Here is a 22853-nt window from a genome sequence, read left to right on the forward strand (position 1 = left end):
TGTTGTGGGTGAGGTGCCTGGTGCAACTCTCAGCTTTCAGGCATTTCTATTCTCTAATGAGCAGTTTGCTAATAGGTATTTAACTCCTTGCTAGAAACTAGCAAGGGGGCACTCTTTCTGCCCCCTTCTGATGTCTATGTCAGAAGCTGTCTCTATGTCTTTTATACTTTAATAAAACTTCATTACATAAAAAGCTCTGAGTGATCAGGCCTCATCACTGACCCTGGATCGAATTCCTCTTCTCTGGAGGCCAAGAATCCCGGTGTGCCTCACAGCTCATCTCAGCAACATTTCAATACTAAAGAGATTCTCCCAGAACTAAGAGGTTTTTAATAGTACAGACCCCTAGATTACAAAATGAAAATACATATGACCCCCCTAACTTGTGCGGCTTCACAGGTGGCACAGTGTGGGTCAGAAGATCCCCTGGGGGAGGGCATGGCAACCCACTCCAGTATTCTTGCCTGGACAATCCCATGGACAGAGGAGCCTGGCGGGCTACAGTCCATGGGCTAGTGCAGAGTGGGACACAAATGAAGTGACTTTGCACTCATGTACCCTCATTTGTCAGGAAATTATTGTCACAGGCAGTATGAGGAGGCCTGAAATAGAAGTACAGTTACAAAATGAACAAAAAAGCAACAAATTTGCACCCCCCAAACACTCTGATAGGCAGAACAGATAGTAGACATTTGAAACAGGAGATACACCCAAGCTCTGTCATTGCCAAAGATGTGTTCATTAAGTGAAGGCCATGGAAGGGCTTGTGTTTGAAGATGCAAGCTCGATAAAAAAGCTGCCTGTAGACATGCCTACCCTAAGAAAATGTCCTACCTTGCCCCTGTCTGGATTCCATCTAAAAAAATGGGGTCAACTTCACCCTTCCTAACCGGAAACTTGGAAACTGTAATAAAAGGGAACGAACACAAAGGCACCCCTGGTGCACCAAGCTCCCCAGGTGTGATCCGAGCTCACCTGTCCTTCAGTCCAGCTGCCTTTCTCGCCAACAGGGATGTGATGGCTAATGGGAGGGCCACAGAGCCGTGCCTGCTCAAGTCAGGGTCACTCGAATGACCTGTCTGAAAGGCTGAAGTCTGAGCCAGAGACCACAGAGCGAGTGTCTGTCCTGAACGTTTGGAGTCTAGGACAACAGATTTCCAACCAGGACAGTGGAACCTTGGACTTCAATCATAGGCTGCTCTATTCTCCCCTCCCATTCATTTGGCAACATTCAACTGCCTTCCCAGCCTTGAGTCCAGCAGGTTGTTTCAGTCCCTGAGAGCCAGGCTGGCCTTGGGAACCTCTGCTCAGGGGCAAGGTCTGGATGACCCGATGCACCCCTATAGGCTGGGTCACGGCTATGCTGCACTTCGGGAAGCAGATGAGCACCAGCCAGGTCAGGATGGTGAGAGGCTGGTGCAGACAATGCCCTGGTGCCACGGCAAGTCTTCTTGAATTTCAGTGTCCCCATCTCTAAACGTCAGTGACCAGTTTTCCCAACACCACTTACTGAAGAGACTGTCTTTTCCCCTTCATTATGTATTCCTTTTACATTTCATTCTGCGTTTTAAGAAAAGCTCTTAGCTATTAGCCTAGCCTACCTTCACTGAACACCTATCTATAATCCACATTAATGTTTTTCAATTATTTTAATGCATTTTGATGCAATGAAATTTAATACAAAATTTGTTATTACATACACCTTTTGAAGAGTGTTTGTGGTTCCTGTATTATGAACATATTTCCTATTCGGCTTCTGACAGATGATACCTAACACAATTATTATGTAGGGAACGGAAAACTCTACACATAACTACAGAGGAAAGCTGGGAACATGATCAAAGAAGCTTTCATAGAAATGAACCTTCCCAAGATTTACTTGGGCCTGGGGAGCGAGGCTAAAATGTAACACACAGTTGTTGCTATTTTGGTCTATGAAATTCCTTTACTGTTTCATTTCAAGGTATGTAAAGTATTAAGAAAAATACCACCAAATAAAACACTGTGTAAGTCAGAAAGAGAAAGACAAATATTGTATATTAAAGCATGGGTATGGAATATAGAAAGATGCTACTGATGAACCTATTTGTCAGGCAGCAGTGGAGACGCAGACATAGAGAACAGACTACAGACTTATGGACACAGTGGGGGAAGAGAGGGTGGGACCAACTGAGAGAATAGCACGGAGACACATATATTACCTTGTGTAAAACCAGAGCAAGTGGGAATTTGCTCTGTGACACAGGTAGCTCAATCTAGTGCTCTGTGACAACCCTGAGGGGTGGCATGGGCAGGGAGAAGGGAGGGAGTTTAAGGAGGAAGGGGACATATGTATACCTTTGGCTGATTCATGTGGATGTATGGCAAAAAACCAACATAAGATTGTAAAGTAATTGTTCTCCAATAAAAAAAAAAAGAAACATGATGTGGTAAACAAAGAATTAGAGGCTATTGAGACAGATCAGCTTGTCTTTTTATTATACAAAAACATTTACTGTGTTAACATTTTCACTGCTATGACAACATCTGAACAAGATTTCAATAAACCCCTTAGACTGACCTTCACATAGCAACATTATAGGAGACAAAATTTACCTTTATTTTTTAAAATAAAGATAGTAAAAAGTGAAACTTTAATGCTACATTCTTTAATATCCATAAAGATTTCAACTCAAGTTTAAATACTTTTTGCTTTATTAAGGAAAGTATAAAATATTCAATTCTACATTTTAAACACTATTATTTTAAGATTCAGACATCTCTTCATACTGCCAGCATGTTTCCAATACTTCCACAGTACCTTAAATAACCATAACTCTGAAAAATCTTGAACTCTGAAAAACAAACACAAAGAAACACAACTAATGCAGTGTGCCATCCTAACGGGGCAGGGTGACCCTTGACTCCCCTGGTGATTAGTGGGGCTGAGCATCTTCAACTTGTTGGACATTTGTGTGTCTTTGGAGAAATGTCTATTCAAGTCCTTTGTGCATGTTGTACTCAGGTTGTTTACATTCGGTTTTAGGAGTTCTCTGTGTTATAAATATTACTCCCTTATGTGGTTTTCTCCATAGTTTATTCATATGGCTCCATACTGGACATTTGCGTCCAGGGGAATTACAAGATCAAGGGGTATATGGGGAATTCCCTGTTGGTCCAGAGGTTAGGACTAAGTGCTTTAACTGCTGGGGACTGGGTTCAATCCCCTCAGGGAACTAAGATCCCACAAGCTGCAAAGCATAGCCAGTAACCAAAATTAAACAAAAAGGTATATATATATATTTACAATTAATACATTGCCACCTAATAGCTCGGTGTAATGAATTGGTACAATATGCTTAATGATCTCTCTGGACAACTTAAAAGTTTTTTTCTCACTTTTGAATTAATAATTCTAAGATATATTAGCTAGAATTTAGGGAACAGATAAAGAACAGAGGCATGGTGCGTGTGTGTGGTTGTGTCCAACTCTTTGTAACCCCATGGACTGTAGCCCACCAGGCTCCTCTGTCCATGGAATTCTCCAGGCAAGAATACCGGAGTAGGTAGCCAGTCCCTTCTCCAGGTATCTTCCCAACCCAGGGATCAAACCTGGATCTCCAACAATGCAGGTAGATTCTTTACCATCTGAGCCACAGGGAAGCTCAAGTTTCATGGAATTCTCCAAGCAAGAATATTAGAGTGTGTAGCCGTTCCCTTCTCCAGGGGATGTTCCTGATCCAGGGATTGAACTTGGGTCTCCTGCATTGCAGGCAGATTCTTTATCATAGGCCCAAATAAAGAACAAAAACTGATTTATTATGTTAATGGCTCTTAGCATTGCTATAATGCTGACTGCAATAAACACACTAACAAAACCTAGCTAAGGAAAGCAGGCGTTTGAAAGTCCATGAGTTTTTCAAATTTTACCTTTCTTAAGTAGGCTGGTACCACTTTTCAACATAGATATTAACGATAAAACTTCCTGGGTTTTCCTTGGGGTCTTCCCCATTTGTTTTCTGTTTCTTTTTTCAGTTTATTTGCTTTGTATCTCTCAGCCATTGAGACAAGATCCTCTGGGACACTCTGAAGCCAATAAATGTCTTATTAAGATTGAGATGATTCCTTTAACGTATCAGCTTTTCTATAACATGCTAAAATGCCTTCAAATAGTCAAAGAATCTCCACAATTGATTGCAGATACCTTTCAAACAGAATGGAATATGTTCCTCTGCATAGTCAACACTGAATTTTCAAGGTATAAAAACCAGCCTGGTGGTAAAACCCCCTGTCAGTAAGTACGCAGCCCTCCTGCTCACATGACCCTTCAGCTGCTTCCCAGTGCCTTTGTCTGGTGCCATTCTCTCCTCTTGAGGCCTGAGGATGTGCCCTGCTTCCTCTACACTCTCCAGCCTCCACCTACTGGGCTCTTCCTCAGCAGGGTTCAGTGATGCTCCTCCACATTAGAACAGGCTCCCCAGTTATACATTATATCATATCATCATATTATATTATAGCACCTCATCTTTGCCATGTTACATCCCTCAAAACACACATAATTATTTGCTTAATATCTGTATTCCCTGACAGGCAGTAAGCCCCAGTACTTGGAATAAATGAAAATTGAACCTTAGAAAACAGAGTTGCATATTCTCACCTGATTTGCTCTTTCCAGAATATTAATTAATTCACCAGCAATCTTCCAATCATTTCTAGTGATAAGGGTAATAGATACCCCGGTCTTCCTTCAAGGGGGGGAAAAGTTAATGTAATTTGATTTATAATTTATATTAATGATTCAGCTTGCAAAATTGAATAAAACTATAGCAAATCCTCAATTCCTTCACAAGCCCAACTATGTATGATGCATTAAGATTTAGCCAAAGAAGATGTAGTACATATATATATATATATATATAATGGAATACTACTCAGCCATAAAAAAGAATGAACTAATACCACTTGGAGCAACATGGATGTACCTAGAGATTATCACAATAAGTGAAGTGAGTCAGACAGAGAAACACAAATATCATATGGTATTATTTATACATGGAATCGAAAATATGACACAAATGAACCTATCTCTGAAACAGAAATAGAATCACAGACATAGAGAACAGACTCATGGTTGCCAAGAGGGAGGGATTTGGGGGAGAGATGGAGTGAGAGGTTGGGGATAGCAGTGTAAGCCTTAATACATAGGATGGCTAAACAGCTAGTTCCTACTGTATACAGCACAAAGAACTATTAATATATTCATAATCCTGTGATAAACCATAATGGAAAAGAATATTAAAAAAAATGTATATATACATATCACTGAATCACTCTGCTGTACAGCAATAATTAACAAAACATTGTAAATCAACCATACTTCAGTAAAAAAAAAAAAAATTTAGCCACTGAAATAGCAATTTGGGATCTAATCTACAGCTGATCAAACAGCACATCACAGGGGTTTTATGACTCTGCTCGAAGAGAGAAAGTAAAGGTCCTCTTTTTCAAGGTAAGGACAGTCTGTAAGAAGAATGAGGGGTCTCCCTGGGGTTGGTGGGCAGGCTCCACAGACTTACCCTGCTCTCCCGGTACGTCCCACTCTGTGAACATATTCTTCGATGTTTCGGGGAAAATCATAATTATAGACATGTGTTACATCATGGACATCAAGACCACGAGATGCTAAATCAGTAGCAATCAGTATTCGCACTTTACCTGAAGAGTGAAGCCCAAAGAATACAGACACATTCTGGTACAAACCAACCCAAGACATATCTGTCCCCTATTAGCTAATCAGGTGAAATATTACTGCTTTGAATATTAAAAAAAATACTTAAGGAGAGTGCATGGGGAAAAGGTTACTTAGTCTTTTTTTTTTTTTTTTTGGCCACAGGCATGTGGGATCTTAGTTCCCCAACCAGGGATGGAACCTACACACCCCGCACTGGAAGTTAAAGAGTTTTAACAACTAGGCCACCAGGGAAGTCCCTACTTAGTCTTTTTCAACTGCTGGCAATTTACAACAGAATAGATACCACCATCCAAATGGTTCATGAATCATGTCAAAGATATATGCCTTTCAGATAAATTAAGACAACCATCCCCCACTGCAAATTCTTACCTTGATATCTAGGTTTTAAACATGAACTGGAGAGAGAGAATCTGATTAACATTTAGAGCTAGTTCTGGGATCTGTTAGCTGAAGGCAAATTTCAGACATGTGTTCCATGAAAGGTGCCATCACTCAGGAAGACTAGGCATTGGGCAGTTTTAAACTGCAATACTAACTGTATAAATGTACCTGTTTTAAAGCTTTTTAATGCTCTCTCTCTATCACTCTGTTCTCTATTGCCATGCAGAGACTCAACTGATATACGCCGGATACCCAGGTCACTTGATAAATGATCAGCCCTAAAACAAAAAATAAAGTCAGGGGTCTAATTGCTTATTTGAATACCACAATCAATTCATTACTGTTACCTCCCCTGGCAAGAGTCTGAAGTAATGTACATACTGTAAGACATATACCCTTCCCTCATTTGAAATGATTATACAAATAGAAACAATCCTAAAACAAACACAGGACTGATGATTTCAATGTAAAAAAATACACTCACACAGCTTTTCGGCTGACAAATATTATGACTTTGTCCTTGGGAGACATACTCTCGATGAAAGCTTGGATATGTGATCTTTTCTCATCTTCTGTGGTGACAATTATATTTTGTGTCACGGTACTTACAGCCTAAAGGATTCACAGATCATAGTACATCAACATTAATGGGCAAACCCCTTAGTGGCTCGAAATCCATCTTACTTCTGTCATTGGTTAAATGTTTCAATGAACTGCCAGCAGAAAAAATGGCAAGTTCTTCCAAAAATCTCCCGTTCCTACTCAAGAATTTAGAGCTCAGCCTTTGACTTTTAACCACTTAGTTACCCAAGATAAGCTCGGAATTTCGAATGCTTGTCAATGAGTTGAAGGCAACAGGTTGCTATTGTTTGAAAAGGAATAACCATGGGTTGAGGCCAAGCTTACAATAACCATATCCATGAATTATGGCTATAGCCTTTACAATGTTCAGCTTATGACACTAAGAGCTTCAATTAAGTATTGTGACAACTTAATACAAAATTTCCAAATATCATTGTTACCATTTTTCTGCCCCCAAGAGGAAATAGATTTTTACATCTTTATCCTGTCTTTTGTGAAATCTAATAAAATGAGCCTAGGCAACAACTTGTTATTAATTACCACTGATTTAAGTAAAAGGTCAATTTTCATTAATAATTAGTTAAAAGGCCAATTTCAATTATGAAGTGAAAGGCCAAAGAACTTTATAATGGAAAAACATTTACAAAATTAATAAGATATAAATAGTAATTAAAAATAAGCTTACGACTAGATCCAAAGTACCAACATACACAATCATGGGCTCTTTCAAATAAGATTGTGCAAGTCTACGGACAGCGTATGGCCATGTTGCACTAGAGATAAAATGTAATATAAAAACGTTAAAATCTTTATTAGGAATCAAACATTACTAAGTTTCCCTAAGAATGCTATGAACCAAATTACTCAGGAAAAACAAGCAGTACTTTTTAATGAGGCTGATTTCACAGAAAATATGTGTTTCATAATGAACTGCTCAAAGAAGCTACTAGATTAAATCTTCAAATAGGTTTAATAGGTTTATAAACAAAAGGTGAAGGAGAGGTATACCTTTCCCATCTATGGGGAGCTAAAATGAATTCAGGTGTTAGGTTAGTTTTCTCTTGGCCTTTATGAATGGCAAAAAATAAAAGTAAAAAACTGAGTATTTTTCATACATTGTGTGTGGGTGTCTGTGTGTGTGTGTGTGCGTGCGCGCGCGCGCGCACGTGCTCAGTCATGTCTGACTCTTTGCAACTCAATGGAATATAGCCTGCCAGCCTCTTCTGTCCATGGGATTTTCCAGGCAAGAATACTGGAGTGGGTTGCCATTACCTACTCCAGGCTATCTTTCCAACCTAGGAAACAAACTTGAGTCTCTTGTACCTTCTACACTGGCAGGCAGATTCTTCACCACTGCGCCACCTGGGAAGCCCTTTCATACATTGTTCGCAGACAAAACCAAGAGCTTGAGCCAAATAAAAACATTTTAACTGTAATGATGATTGGATATGTAAATTCAGATGTTTCTTTCAGTCATATATTATGAAAACAACCACCTTCTGTACTTTCATACTAACAAGGTTTACTTAGGAAACAAAATGAATAAATTTAGTGCATTCCCCCAGTTATATACTCTTCCTTGCCTCAGTTTTATCTTGGCTAAAAAGTGTTCTGTGATCAAATATTCACCTCTAAGGACAGACGGTTACTTTTTCCAATCTGAGACACTCTATCTAACAGTCTCCCCAGGATGTTTTCATAAAAATCTTATTTTTAATTCAGGAAACCCAACAGTCATTGTTAAAACTGTTGCACTGAGTTGCTATACTAAGTGATAACATATCTTTCACCAACAGATCTCGAAATACTTTTAAGTAAGGCTCTAAAATCAAATGAATTCTGTTCCACTGGTTTCTACTTTGCAGACTGGCAAGTTAAACATATACCTACCTTGTCATAACTGTCTGTCTGTCTGGGCGTACATCTAATAAAATCTTCATTATCTGGGGTTCAAATCCCATATCCAGCATCTTGTCAGCTTCATCTAATACCTACATTAGAAAGGGCCAGATTAGGAGAATTTCCTGGTGGACCAGTGGTTAAGACTCCGTGCTTTCACTGCCGAGGATGTGGGTTCAATACCTGGTAGTGGAACTAAGATCCTGCAAGCCACACAGCAAACCCAAAAAAGGGCTAGATTAGATGTGGACGGTAGCTAACATATATGTTCTTTCCCTATGAATATTAAGATAACTTTCTCATTTCCTCCACTACCTAAACTATGTGTACTTGCAATACCATTGATTTGTTTGACAACAAATAAGCTTCTAAATATATTCAATGAAAATATAATTTAAATGTCTAAAGTATTCATGTGGAATTCTTTTGTACTTATCTGCATTTTCTAACATTTATAAAATCTTAAAATGGAATTATCTTTAAAATGTGTATTTTAACAAACTAGAGGGAATGAGAAGCATTCCTAGGGCTTAAAACTATTATGAAATGGACAGCCATTCTAAAAGGTTTGATGAGAGCTAAGTTCTTCCTCCCAGGACCCCAAACTCCTGCTCCAAGATTACCAGGTAGGTTATGCTTTTCAGGTACACAAAGTTATTCATCTGTAGATCATGAAGTCTTCCAGGAGTGGCGATGATAATGTCTACACCTTTTGATAAGTCTTTTATTTGTCCATCTCTATCGCCACCACCATATATACAAACACTTAAAAAAAAATACAGAGGTTCATGTTCAGGTGGGGAATACTCCATCACCATTCAAAATCCAAACAAACCTAAGCCCAATTGGGGTATAAAATTTTAAAAAGTATATAAATCAAAAGTATCAGGCTAAGTATAGTCGTGGCCCCTTTCTGAGAACGATCCATAGCCATCAACCCACAGTGATGGATCACTACAAGGTCCAAGTTCGAATCCTCATTACCTGACCCCACCACCCCAGCGACAGTCAATTTGAATGAGGGGTAATCAATGCCCGGCCACAGGCTGAGCCAATCGGCTTCTCATTATGTGTGACAACAATAAGGAGGATGTCTAAAGCTACAGAGGATTAAAATGCTGGTGCAGGGAAGGCCAAAGAAAGCAACTCACCTTTTAAGACCTCTGTACGAGTATTCAGAGCACTCAGCATCCACCTGCAGAGCCAACTCGCGAGTTGGGGTGAGGACTAACATGCCAGGGCCACTCCTGGCTCTTTGGAGAAAAAGCACATCAGTATCCATCTCAGGCACACAGGACCTTCGTCCAGTGCCTTCAAAAACAGCAGCAATGAACGTCTAAATCATCACCATGCACCTCTCATAAAAAAACGGAGAAATAAAAAGGCAAACAGCCTGACCAAAAAATCCTAGAGCCCAGACATGAGCCTTCTCACGGAACACAGCCAGTGCTTTTCTGTGTCAGACGTTCTCAGAGGACTGTACTGAATGCGGTCATTTGAACAAACTGTTTCCAACATCTCACTGTGAAGACTTGTGGTGGATACTACCTGCTGCTTCCTGAAAAGGTTTCATCCATTTATATCCACCCACACAACAGAAAGTGATTTTTCCTTGAGACGAGGCACTGCCCTTGGACCAGTGCAATCAAAGAAACGTTCATTGCATTTTTTGGAATCCTTATCTACTAAACCCCTAAAGAGTACCCAGATGTAGAAATGCTTACACAGGTTGGGAGTCAATATGAATAAATCCAGGCATTAGGTAGGACAACGTCTTTCCTGTTCCAGTCTGCGCTACTCCTATCAGATCTATTCCTTGTAGGATGATTGGCCACGCCTGTGACTAGAACAGAATGATACATATTAAAATAAAAAGTACATTTCTTTCTGTCAAGTATTCCTCCTTTCCCAGCCCCAAACTTCTCAACATTTTGAGTGCTAGGCATTGGTGGGTGTGCTGGGAGGACGCTTATAAGAGACAGTTGTCCCTGGTGTTATAAGTTCAAATGACCAGAAATTGGCAGGCGGAGGGGGGAGTCAGTGAAATGTCAGAATTAAAGAAAGCATACCTGAATTGGTGTTGGCTTTTGAAAACCTGCCTTCTGAAGATTTCTCATAACTTCAGGGTAACAGTGAAATGCATCCTCAAAATTACAAGTAGGGTTAGGAAGAGGACGTTTCTCACCATCTTTCAAGTCATCACAAATTATATTATAATTTTCCTTCCTTTAAGAAAATAGAACAAGGATTCAGCGGCTTTGATCACTTTACTCCCCAAGCAAGAAATTTTTTCCAACATTAAGGGCATATCTAGAAATTCAATGGCAACTGATTAAAATCAGACTGTTGGTTAAATTACAGTAAAAATGTAATAAGAAACAGAAGCAAGTTCATCTTTTTTTTACCAGAACAGTTCCAGAGAAGGAAAATAATTACATTGTACACATGAAAAATGAGCCAATGAAAATTTCATGAAAAGGTTGAGTATAGAACCTGAAAATTATATGCTTCATGTGTCAAAGTCAGATGTGGCAAACACCTGAGGGCCTATAACATTTCACACACATTTTCTTAATTAATCCTCAGCAATCCTTTGAAGTGGGAATTACTCTCATTGGACAGGTGGTCTTTAGTTATTTGTCCACAGTCAGAGCCCTACCTCAACCCTAGAATAACTGTTCTGTCTGCTATACCATACTACCTTAGTGTTATAAAAGATATTAATAGAAAAAAATGTTACTATTAGGACTTTTAGTTCCATACAATAAGGATTTAAAAGTAAGAAATTATTCTACTATTCAGATATCAGATCAATTTATGATTTTCAACAGCTGTAGAAATAATTCTATAAAATTGCTGCCGAATATGACAGAAACTAACCATGTCTCTCTTTAAATTTAAACATTAAAATTCAGTTCCTCCATTATATGGGCTATATTTTAAGTGTTTAATAACCACAAAAAAAAAACCACCCATATATGGATAGTAACTACTCTAGACACAAATACAGCCCATTTTCCCTCTTTGCCGAAAGTTGTACTGATTAGCAATCTCTAAAATATGAGTTCAGATGCAACCAAGTTTTCTTTTGAATACGGAAGCTAAAGTTTCAAATGCAATCATTTAAAGTCTTTTCTGAGTGAGCTAATTTACTAGCCTAATTCTACAAATACTCACTAAAAAGTATTAAAACTAACCCACCTCCAGTTGTCTACTTGTTCTTGTGACATTGAACTTGTTTTTTCTGACTCTATGTAAAAGTCTTTCTTAACTGGAGGCAAACCTGGAGAAAAAAAATTTTAAATTTGATGAGTAATGAGAATTCACATTTTACTGTCATTTGTTCAAAGCAATAGAAATCAAACTAAAATACTTATCAGGTTCACCTTGCAGACATGGGGATTTTAGACAGTTGTTCTACACTTTGCCAACCTCTAGGAGATCTCCATTTTTGGTTTGTCTTTCAATTACATGTTTCACCCAAGAAAGAGATCTTGAATAATTAAATACAAAATAAAATAAACCATGCTTCACAAGACACTCAGTCATCACAACTGAGACTAACTTTCTTTTCTTTGAAGATTCATCCCATTACTGTTAAGGAATAAAATATTTACCCTTATTCTATTCTCTGAAGCTACTTTGTTTTCTTTTTTAAATGCTCATCAGGACTCCACCAAACTTAAATCCTTTTTCTGTCCCCTACTTCCAGCCCAAATCTTCTAACATTTGTGTTGTGATGGCATTGGACAGGCTGACCACCATAGTCACATAGTGGTCACTGCTTAACTTTAAATAAATGATGTTGTCTTTCTGTCTCATTCTGATCAAATGAAGCCTGAATTTACTCTGAAATTCAATGAATAATATGGAACATTATACTTCATATATAATTCCAAGTGAGAATTTCAAAAATCTGTTTCTTCAAGAACTATATGTACTTATTAAATGTTTTTCCCATTTTATTTTGCCCTTCTTGGTTAAGAAACTCCAAGATCAACTTTTTCTCAGTCACAGCAAAAATGTTAACTTATGGTTGGCAGGTTTACTCACTTCATTTCCCTTTTATCCCAATTTTCTAATTTTATTAAACTTGTGCAGTGAGTTATCTCAAAGAAGACAAGATACAAATTTTAACCTCCCATTTATAACATAAACCACAATACAGACATAGAAACCATCATGCCCTAGGCACTACTTACAGCATTTCAAATTCTACTGTCATTTTGCATATAGATTTTATTACTAAGAGCAACACTTTTTTACAGAGGCGAAAAACCTCAATTAAGAGGAACAACAATATACAATAGATAAATGCTGGGATCCAGCACTAACCTGCCCACTTTTTCTCATTCCATTTCAAAATATTTTCTCGGAATTTATCCCAATCAATCAATTTCTGCTCTCCTGAAACATCCTTCATTGCATCTTTTCCATTCGAAAGCTGGACAGCAGCAACACCTGTTAAAAAATTCCACATCAGTTTCCAAACAAACCCTACCAATATAAAATCCCAAGCCATTTTACAATTTTTTGTTTCAATAACCCAACAATAATAATGCCTGAAACATAAAATTTAGGAATTTAGTACAACAGTGCCATGACAATTCCAGTCATGGTTTGTCAGTTATTTACTTCAGATTTCTGAAAGGCAAAAACAAAAAAAAAAATTACTGGAGAAGTTAAAAAGCATGAGAGCCTAGTGTTTGCTAATAAATAACACACCACTAAATCTTTATAATAATCCCGTGTGGCAGATGCTACGCCAGATAAACAGAGAAAATAGTATCCTAGAGGCTTTTTAGAGGTACTTTCCTAAGAAACACCAAGATGCAAGGTTGCTAGCTGAACACAAGGCTCTCCTGGAAATGGCTTAATAATGGCTTTCTCTCTAGTCCAAGTATATTTGAGATTTTTTAAAATATCAGATACTTACGCAGTTTTCAAAGTTAGTCCCATTCCAGGAAAGTGACCATAGACAGGAGGCTAGGACTAATCCTTGTTCTACTATCAACAGCGAAGTGTTACAACGTTATTCTGTTTTACTCCAAAGTAAAACTGCTAGACTTAACCACAGATATTACGTGTTTCAGTTTGAGGAAAAGTATTATGGATTTCATAGAAAAAAATTCCTTCTATAACATATTAGATTTAACGATGGCAAGCCAAAGCTTTGTTATCAGGAAAAACAGCTATAATATGGCTTATGACACTGAATAAAATATTTAAAATTTTACAGGGCTTTAGGGGGCAAAACGGACTTACCAAGTTTGGGTTCTGTTTTGTATTCTTCTTGTTTTTTAACAAGATCATCTATCACTGTTTTTGCTTTGCTCTGCATTGCCTTGGTGCCAAAGATTCTTACTTCTGCTTCAGGATACCCTCTTATTATCTAGATTCAAGGGGGAAAGCAGGTAAGACAAGTTCCCTTACCATTCCTCCGGCACTCAGCCTCATGTAGTATAAAAATGTAAAGGAAATACAGGATTGCCATCAATCACCATCTAAGACATAATGAATGGACTATAGCTTAGATGAGTTCTTAAAAAAAAGTATGAAATACTTTGTCAACTTATCTAAGTTACTACCATATGTTAATCACAGGACAGAACTTAGAGTTAGGAATGACCATAATTCACCCTCTTTAATGATTTAAGAACAGAAAATTTACCTGTATTTTCGTGTATGTTGAGCTCTGGATCTCTTTTATATTTGACCCACCACGACCTGTTTTTAAATAAAAGAATTTTTTAAAAATGAAATCAATTTCAGGGAACCTACTACCTACTCTGCTTAAAGAACCTTCTCAAGTTCTTCCCAAATCATCCAAACAAAGGCTCCCAAGATTCAGTAATCATGTTCAATTTGTTAAAAGAGAAGCAGAAGCTTTCTATTCCAAATTGTGTGGGTGACAGAAGGCTCCTTTACCTAGATACAAAGGATTCATCATCAGCCCAAGCAAAGACTAACTGGATAAAAGAATGTGGATAAATTGGAAGCCTTACACAAAACCCAACCAAAAAATTACAATTAAAACATGTTCAAAGGTCTTGAATAGACCCTTCTTTGAAGATTTATTTATGACCAATGCATGTATATAAAGATGATGAAATCATCGGATATGCAAATCAAAACCACAATGATGTATCACCTGTTAGAACGGCTCTCATCAAAAAGACAAGGCTTAACAAGTTGGTGAGGATGTGGAGAATGGGAACCCTTGTGCACTGTGGATGGGAATGGAAATTGATGCAGCTACTATGGAAATAGCATGCAGATTCCTTTAAAAACTAAAAATAGAACTACCTATGATCCAGCAAACCCACTTCTGGGAACTTAATACACAAGCATTCAGGGACTTCCCTGGTGGTCCAGTGGTTAAGAATCCACCTGCCAATGCAGGGAACATGGGGTCCATCCCTGGTCAGGGAAAATCCGACATGCCTCAGAGCAACTAATAAGCCCATGCACCACAACTACTGAAGCCCACATACTCTAGAGAAGCCTGCAACAAGCTGAGAGGAGCCCTCACTCTCCACAATGAGAGAAGTCCATGCACAACCAAAACTAATTAAATAAATATATTTTTAAAATCCTTTAAAAAAAAAGAATTGAAATTAGGATCTCAGCATGATAACTGCATTCCCATATTCATTTCAGCATTATTCACAATAGCTCAGAGGTGGAAATAACCTAAGGATCTGTGAACAGATGCCTGGATGAAGAAAATGTGGTGTATGCATACAATGTAAGTTTTCAGCCTTAAAAGAAAACCCTGCCAGTTGTGACAACAAAGATAAACCCTGAGAGTGAAATGAGTCAGTAACAACAACAACAACAAAAGCCATGCAGATTCCACTTCGACAAGGTGTCTTATGTAATCAGACTTACAGAAACAAAGTAGAATGGCAACTGGCAGAGGGATGGGGTAGGGGGGAGGATGGAGAAACAGATGAATGGGGAAATGAGTTGTTGATAGGAAGATTCAGTCATTCAAGATGAAAACTTTCTACAGACCTACTACAAAAATTGTTCTCACAGTCAACAATACTGTAAGTATATGTTGTTTACCACAATTTTTAAAAGGGGGGGCAAACCTTAATTCCAATCATTTCTAAATGCTTTTCAAACACGGATTTGTAAGACTCAATATATACGAAAAAAAAGAACCCTGTTTTTCAGCAGATAAATCATATTCAAGTTAATACCCTACACCTTCTTATTTAAATTGGCTGTCTTCTTTGTTGTTCATTTCGGGGTAAGCTGTCAAAGATATGACCTTTTATCCCAAAGATTTCATAAGCCTAGGAGTTGGCTCTCCCAAATCACAGTCTCTATAAACTATCACCTAACCTGTCTCTTGAGAAATCTGTATGCAGGTCAGGAAGCAACAGTTAGAACTGGACATGGAATAACAGACTGGTTCCAAATTGGGAAAGGAGTATGTCAAGGCTGTATATTGTCACCCTGCTTATTTAACTTATATGCAGAGTACATCATGAGAAACACTGGGCTGGAAGAAGCACAAGATGGAATCAAGATTGCTGGGAGAAATATCAATAACCTCAGATATGCAGATGACACCACCCTTATGGCAGAAAGCAAAGAACTAAAGAGCCTCTTGATGAAAGTGAAAGTGGGGAGTGAAAAAGTTGGCTTAAAGCTCAACATTCAGAAAACTAAGATCATGGCATCTGGTCCCATTACTTCATGGCAATAGATGGGGAAACAGGGGAAACAGTGACAGACTTTATTTTTGGAGGCTCCAAAATCATTGCAGATGGTGACTGCAGCCATGAAATTAAAAGACGCTTGCTCCTTGGAAGAAAAGTTATGACCAACCTAGATAGTATATTAAAAAGCAGAGACATTACTTTGCCAACAAAAGTGCATCTAGTCAAGGCTATGGTTTTTCCAGTAGTCATGTATGCATGTGAGAGTTGGACGGTGAAGAAAGCTGAGCGCCAAAGAATTTTTGCTTTTGAACTGTGTTGCTAGAGAAGACTCTTGAGAGGCCCTTGGACTGCAAGGAGACCCAACCAGTCCATCCTAAAGGAGATCAGTCCTGGGTGTTCATTGGAAGGACTGATGTTGAAGCTGAAACTCCAATACTTTGGCCACCTCATGCGAAGAGCTGACTCATTGGAAAAGACCCTAATGCTGGGAAGGATTGGGGGCAGGAGGAGAAGGGGACGACAGAGGACGAGATGGTTGGATGGCATCACCAACTCAATGGACGTGAGTTTGGGTAGACTCCAGGAGCTGGTGATGGACAGGGAGGCCTGGCGTGCTGCAGTCCATAGGGTCGCAAATAGTCGGACACGAATGAGAGACTGAACTAACTGACTGAACTGATCAACTACCAAGTGGTGCATTCAGCGCCACCATTTTAGCAGCAAAGGGCGTCAGAAACCTCGGGGTGGGAGGGGGGAAGGGACCAGCCTGCTGGGGGCAACTGACTGGAGGCGAGGTGGGCGGGGCGGGAATGCCGTAGGCCCCGCCCCCGCCCCGCGGACCCGCCCTCCGGCCCTCGCCCTCCCACACCCCGCTATGCTCTCACCGATTACGGCGCCCACGCAGTCGTTCTTCAGCTTGAAGGAGAGCGGCGGTTCTTGAATACCCGCGCCCTCGGGCTGCTGGAGGCCGAAGAAGCCCCTCTGGCTTTCACCCGCGCAGGTCCTCTGGCCTCTTCCACCGCCTTGGCTCGGCTCCTCCGCCGGCCTCGTAGCCGGAGGCCGAGGCACCGTCTCACCCCGCCGGGAAGCAGCAACCCAGGAGGAGGCGTTGGCGCCGGTTTCCACCCAAGACATGGCTCCGCGAACAAGATCCGGCCCTGCACCCTTGGAGTGCCGTCGAAGGCTGTTCCTCAGGGACCGCCACGCAGCCGCAGCTCAGGCGCTCGCGCGCCGGCGCCCCGCCCCGGTCGCCTCCCATTGGCGGACGCCACGCCCCTGAGCGGCGCCGGGCCAATGGCCTCCCGCCGTCTTGCGCCTCAGCCGGCCCGCGAGGGCCGACGGGAGTCCCTGCGCCTTGGGCCTTCCGCGCTCGCGTGCGGCCTGGCCGCAGCGAGGACCCGCGTCTCAGTGACGCGGACGCAGCAGGCCTGTTTTTAAAAGCATAATACGCAAGTGTTTATTTCAATTATTCTTATTTGACGGTCTTATTTCTGGAGAACAGCAAGACACTTTGTACTCTTTCCATTCTTTAAAGGCTTCCACAGGTTTTGGCAGACATACGTGATCCTTCAGAGTAACTCTAGGTGTGTCAGTGGACTCAGCATCAACCCACCTCACCAGCGCTTTAAGACATGTTTAAGGTGGAAGCCATAGCACGCTGCAACTTGCCTAAACTGATGGGGCAAAGGTCCAGGGTGCTGCCAGCTTCTTCCAAGTGGTTGGAGCCTTGCATCAGACATGCGAGCCACTGGCAGTGCTGCAGTCCAGAGATGTGTCCAGTCCCATGGGTTAAAGTCTTACAGACTTGATGAAGATAGTCTGACTTGTTCATATTATTCCTTTATTATCTTTTTTTTTCCTTTGTTATCTTTTTAAAGTCCATGTAATCTGTAGTGATGTCTCATCTTCATCCCATTTATAATATTGGTAATTTGTATCTTCTCTTTTTCTTAGCTTAACCTGGCTAGAGGTGTATCGATCTTTTTTTTTTTTTTCCCCCTAGAGAACCAGCTTTTGGGTCCATTGGTTTTCTCTTTTGATTTCCTGCTTTCAATTTGATTTTCACTCTAACTTTTATTATTTCTTTTATTTTGCTTATTTTGGATTTAATTTGCTCCTCTGTTTCTAACTTCCTAAGGTGGAGACTTAGATGACTGATTCTAGATCTTTCTTCTTTTCTAATATATGCATTTAAGACTATATATTTCTATCTAAGCAGTTTTCACTCTGTCCCACAAATGTTGAGTTGTTTTTTCATTTTCATTTAGTTTAAGCTGTTGTTACCATCAGGACTTCCTTGGTGGTCAAGTGGTTAAGACGCTGCACTTCAGTGCAGGGGCCCAGGTTCAGTCCTTGGTTGGGGAAGTTCCTCCGTGCCTCTGGATGCAGGAAAAACACACACACATGCACACACAAAGCCAAAAACTATTGTTCTGAAACAAAACTTGAGTCCACTCACCTGCCACACGACGAAGTCAATCTACTGACAGGGTTATGGTGAAGAAAATTACAGTGTTTATCTGTGGGGCACCAAGTAAGAAGAGGAAATGAACCCTGAATACGCTTTGGAAGGACTGATGCTGAAGCTGAAGCTCCAATAACTTTGGCCACCTGATGTTAACAGCTGATTCATTGGAAAAGACCGTGGTGCTGTCAAAGATTGAGGGCAGAAGGAGAAGAGGGTGATAGAGGATGAGTTGGTTGGATGGCCTAACCGATACGATGGACATGAGTTTGGGTGAACTCTGGATTATGGTGAGGGACAGGGAAGCCTGCATGCTGTGGTCTGTGGGGTTACAAAGAGTTGGACGTGACTTGGTAACTGAACAACAACAACAAGTAAGGAGAATAGGCAGCTCATGCTTAAAAGGCCTAAATTCCCTGATGACTTTCAGGGCAGAGTTTTTAAAGGCAGTATTTGGAGTGAGAGGTGAAGCTTGTGGAAGTTTTCACTGGTTGGTGGTGATGTAACGGTGTTTTGGGAATCTTAGTCATAACTTTTTGGTTCCAACCAGTCTGGAATCTACATGTCTTTAGCATATTATCATCTTCCACCTGGGTGGGGGTATCTTGGTTTCTGCATAACCCTCAAAGATATTTTTCAGACTGTTATGTATATCTCTTGAGGAGGAACTAGAACTATTTTTTGGCTGACAAATTGTTCAGGCTATCTTGCATAACTGCTGGTTCTGGTCTTACTTAACCAAAGTCCTGGTTCCTCCCCGAGGAACAAAGCAATACACCTTTGACTTATTGTAGAGGGACTCAAGCCCCACCCAGCTGGTGGATGGTAACTTAAGGATGAACAGAAGATTCCTAGAGTACCAACTGATACCTTACCACCAACCAATCAGAAGAAAAGGCATACCCCCTGCAATCCTCACTCCAAATTTTGTCTTTAAAATCTTTCCCCAAAACCATAGGGGAAGTTTGGGTATTTTGAGCACAAGCCACCCATTCGCCATGCTTGGCCCTTTCAAATCTTTCTTTGTTCCAAAGAGATATTTTGGTCCGTTTGGCCTCAGTGTGTGTGTAGGGCACACAAACTTGGATTGATAAACCTAGGTACATCTTTGTATTCAAATAGGCTTCTTGTAGACAACATGCTGTTGGGTCTTATTTCTTGATCCATTCTGACAATCTCTGACTAAATTAACCACTAACATTAAAGTGATTACTGAAATAATTGGTTAATATCTGCCATATTCGTTACTGTTTTCTATTTGTTGCTGAGCTTGGTTACAGCTCAGGAGTTTTATTTGGTAAACAAAAGATAGTACACCCTCAAAGCATAAAGTGGGCCAACCCTGAAGGAGAAGACTCAACCTGTCTTGGCTCCCTCTTTTTATACTTTTTGTCTTCTGCCCCGCAAGCCTGCCATATGCAAATTAGGGCATCATCATCATCAATCAGGATGATAGCATGGAAGCCGGCATGTTTGTTTCACCTAAGGTTCCCACTCCTGTCTGGGGAGTTTTCCTTCATTTTCTTTTTGCAGGCTTTTCTCCTTTCTCCATTTTGGGCTCCTTTTTCTATTCTAACTACCTAACATTGCCTTTGTTCTTTATTCTTGTTTTTGTCTTTCATTCTTTTCAACATTTTGTGGTATTAGTTGTGCAAATTAATTTTATTTTCTTTTCTATCTTATTTGAACAATTATTTTGCTTATTTTTAATTGAGTTGTTTTATTATTGCAGTCCATGGGGTCACAAAGAGTTGCACACGACTTGGTGACTGAACAAAAACAATTTTATTGAGTTTTAACCATTCATTGTCTAGTTTGTATACAAATCCATTATTAGAAATGTGCTTTGCAAATAGTTTCTCCAAATCTGTGGCTTTTTTTCTTTAAACAGTGTCTTTCACAATAAAGTTCTGTTTTGTTTTGGGGGTTTTTTTGCTGCACTGTGAGGCTTGTGTGATCTTAGTTCTTGACCAGGGATCAAACCTGGGTCTGGCAGTTCAAGTGCTGAGTCCTAACCACTGGACTGTGAGGAAATTCCCAAAATTTTTTATTAATTTTTATTATTTAACTTTCTGAAGGATTTTCTTCACCTTGTTTTGCCATATAAAGGTGAAATCTATTATCATATGTGAAACAGAACACCATTCCATGTTCGATGCATGTGACAAGGGCTCAGGGCCGGGGCAATGGGATGATCCAGAAGGATGGGATGGGGAGGGAGGTGGGTGGGGGGTCCAGGAAGGGGAACACATGTAAACCCATGGCTGATTCATGTCAATGTATGGCAAAAACTATTACAATATTGTAAAGTAATTAGCCCCCAACTAAAATAAATAAATTTATTAAAAAAAAAAAAAGGTGAAATCTACAAACATTTAAAGAAGAAATTGTACCAGTGATCTAAAATCTCTTCCAGAAAATAGAAGCAGGGAGGATAGTTCCTAATTTTATCTATGAGGCCAAAATTACGCTTACACCAATATGAACACTGAAGTAGAATATGGGCTTTGAGTGGTAATGATGTGCAGATATGGGTTTATCATAGTAACAAATGTACCCATATGGTGAAGGATGCTGACTGGGAGGGAGGTCCTGAGGGAGAGGTGGAGGGTTATTGTGTATATGGGAAGCCTCTGCAGTTTCATCTCCACTTTGCTGTGCACTTAAAATTACTCTTTTAGGTCTATTTTTTTTTTTAAGTGGAGCTTTGTATCTGTCCTGCTTCCCTTTTTTTGTTTTGTTTTGTTTTGAATTGAATTATCTAATTCCTTGCCCTTGGGTGTTTAGGAAACTTAACATTCTGATATTGTTTTTTCACTTGGTGAGAGATCTTGAACAAAGGGACATCTAAGATACTAATTCCAGATAATATAAGTCCTTGTATTTTTCTTATACTTGCATTTTAAATTATTCATAAAATAGAGCAAAATGCATCCCCACCCTATCTGTGACACTAAGCCTTTTGTTATAACCAACCGGGACTTACAAGGGCCTTCACTAAGCAAGGAAAAAATCGGTATGATTATGGCAATTTAAAGTGCAGTCTATCACCTACTTGCCCCCTCTAGACATGGATGGAAAAGGAACAAAAGGGTGAGTTCAAGCATGATTTGACCTGAAAGGCCCTGGAGGCTGCACTTTCTGCAGACAGAAAAGTGTCCACTGGCTCACACACTGACCTGGGGTATGACAGGTGGCACTGACCTCCAGCTCTGGAGAGGGGCAGGGACTTCTGCTCCAAAGGCAGGTGCCAAACTAGCACAGGTCCACCAAAGTCATGCCTGGGCCCTTCTCCACTGCCAAATGCTTGAGCCTCTCAGGTCTGAGGCTGAGAAGCTGCGTGGTGGCCCAGCTCCCAGAGGGGGCTGGAGGTCACCTCTGTATCAGTCCCAGGACCCAGCAGGGCGAGAACCCTCTTTCCTACAAGGGGACTCAAATACTTCCTAATCTCTTCAACAGAGGGATGAGCAATTCTACTCAAATTTAGGCACACACCAAGGTGAGAACTTGGTGGGAACTGTGATTTTGGAAAACAGACCCTGTAGAGCTCAGTTTGTTGCCTGGACCAGGGAGAATGGCACTGTCTCACACAGAGCCACTCCTACCAGCTGGGTTCTTCTCATTTAGTTCTTGGAAGACTCCTGTGAGGTGCGTGTGCATGTGTCCATTTCACAGATAAAGAAACTGAAGTTGGGGGGCGCTGTCCTGGAGGCCCAGGAGGAGTTGAGGCCCAAGCCAGGCTTTTCTGCAGCACTATTTTTCTGGCTCAGTCGGTAAAAAGTCTGCCTGCAATGCGGGAGACCTGGGTTCAATCCCTGTGTCAGGAAGATCCCCTGGAGAAGGAAGTGACAACCCACTCCAGTATTCTTGCCTGGAGAATCCCATGGACAGAGGATCCTGGCAGGCTATAGTCCATGGGGTCACAAAGAGTCGGACATGACTGAGAAACTAATACTTCTATTTTGCCTCTCAGGACCTGTGGGAGCACGATTGCAGCCTCAAGCTGCAATTACTGTACCAAGAAAAAACTATTGTCCCCCTCAGGACAGTTAAGTGTAGCTTTAAGGTCATTATAGAATTAGTGGGTTCATTACATATGATCTCAAAAAATAAAAAATAT

General features: G+C 40.3%; 1 protein-coding gene across 3 annotated transcripts; it reads right to left on the reverse strand.

Annotated features, from left to right (window-relative positions):
• Positions 1-2451: 2451 nt before the first annotated feature.
• DDX43 (DEAD-box helicase 43) lies at positions 2452-17486 on the reverse strand. 3 transcript variants are annotated; one of them, XM_081530752.1, is made up of 17 exons: positions 17154-17486; positions 14265-14320; positions 13859-13985; positions 12929-13054; positions 11795-11876; positions 10663-10819; positions 10318-10436; positions 9745-9840; positions 9217-9358; positions 8585-8685; positions 7380-7467; positions 6597-6724; positions 6281-6390; positions 5556-5694; positions 4637-4724; positions 3910-4065; positions 2452-2834 (listed from the first exon to the last, which is right to left on the reverse strand). In XM_081530752.1, exons 1-16 carry the CDS (start codon positions 17401-17403, stop codon positions 3949-3951), a joined length of 1926 nt encoding a protein of 641 aa, XP_081386878.1. In that variant the 5' UTR covers positions 17404-17486; the 3' UTR covers positions 2452-2834; positions 3910-3948. The 3 variants fall into 3 exon arrangements, with proteins under 3 accessions (XP_081386878.1, XP_081386879.1, XP_081386877.1); XM_081530753.1 differs by having other exon boundaries at positions 5556-5592; positions 9745-9846; XM_081530751.1 differs by having other exon boundaries at positions 9745-9846.
• Positions 17487-22853: the final 5367 nt, after the last annotated feature.

Source organism: Giraffa tippelskirchi, chromosome 9 (assembly GCF_054371585.1).
Source record: "Giraffa tippelskirchi isolate mGirTip1 chromosome 9, T2T-mGirTip1v1.2.pri, whole genome shotgun sequence".
NCBI classification, from domain to species: Eukaryota; Metazoa; Chordata; class Mammalia; order Artiodactyla; family Giraffidae; genus Giraffa; species Giraffa tippelskirchi.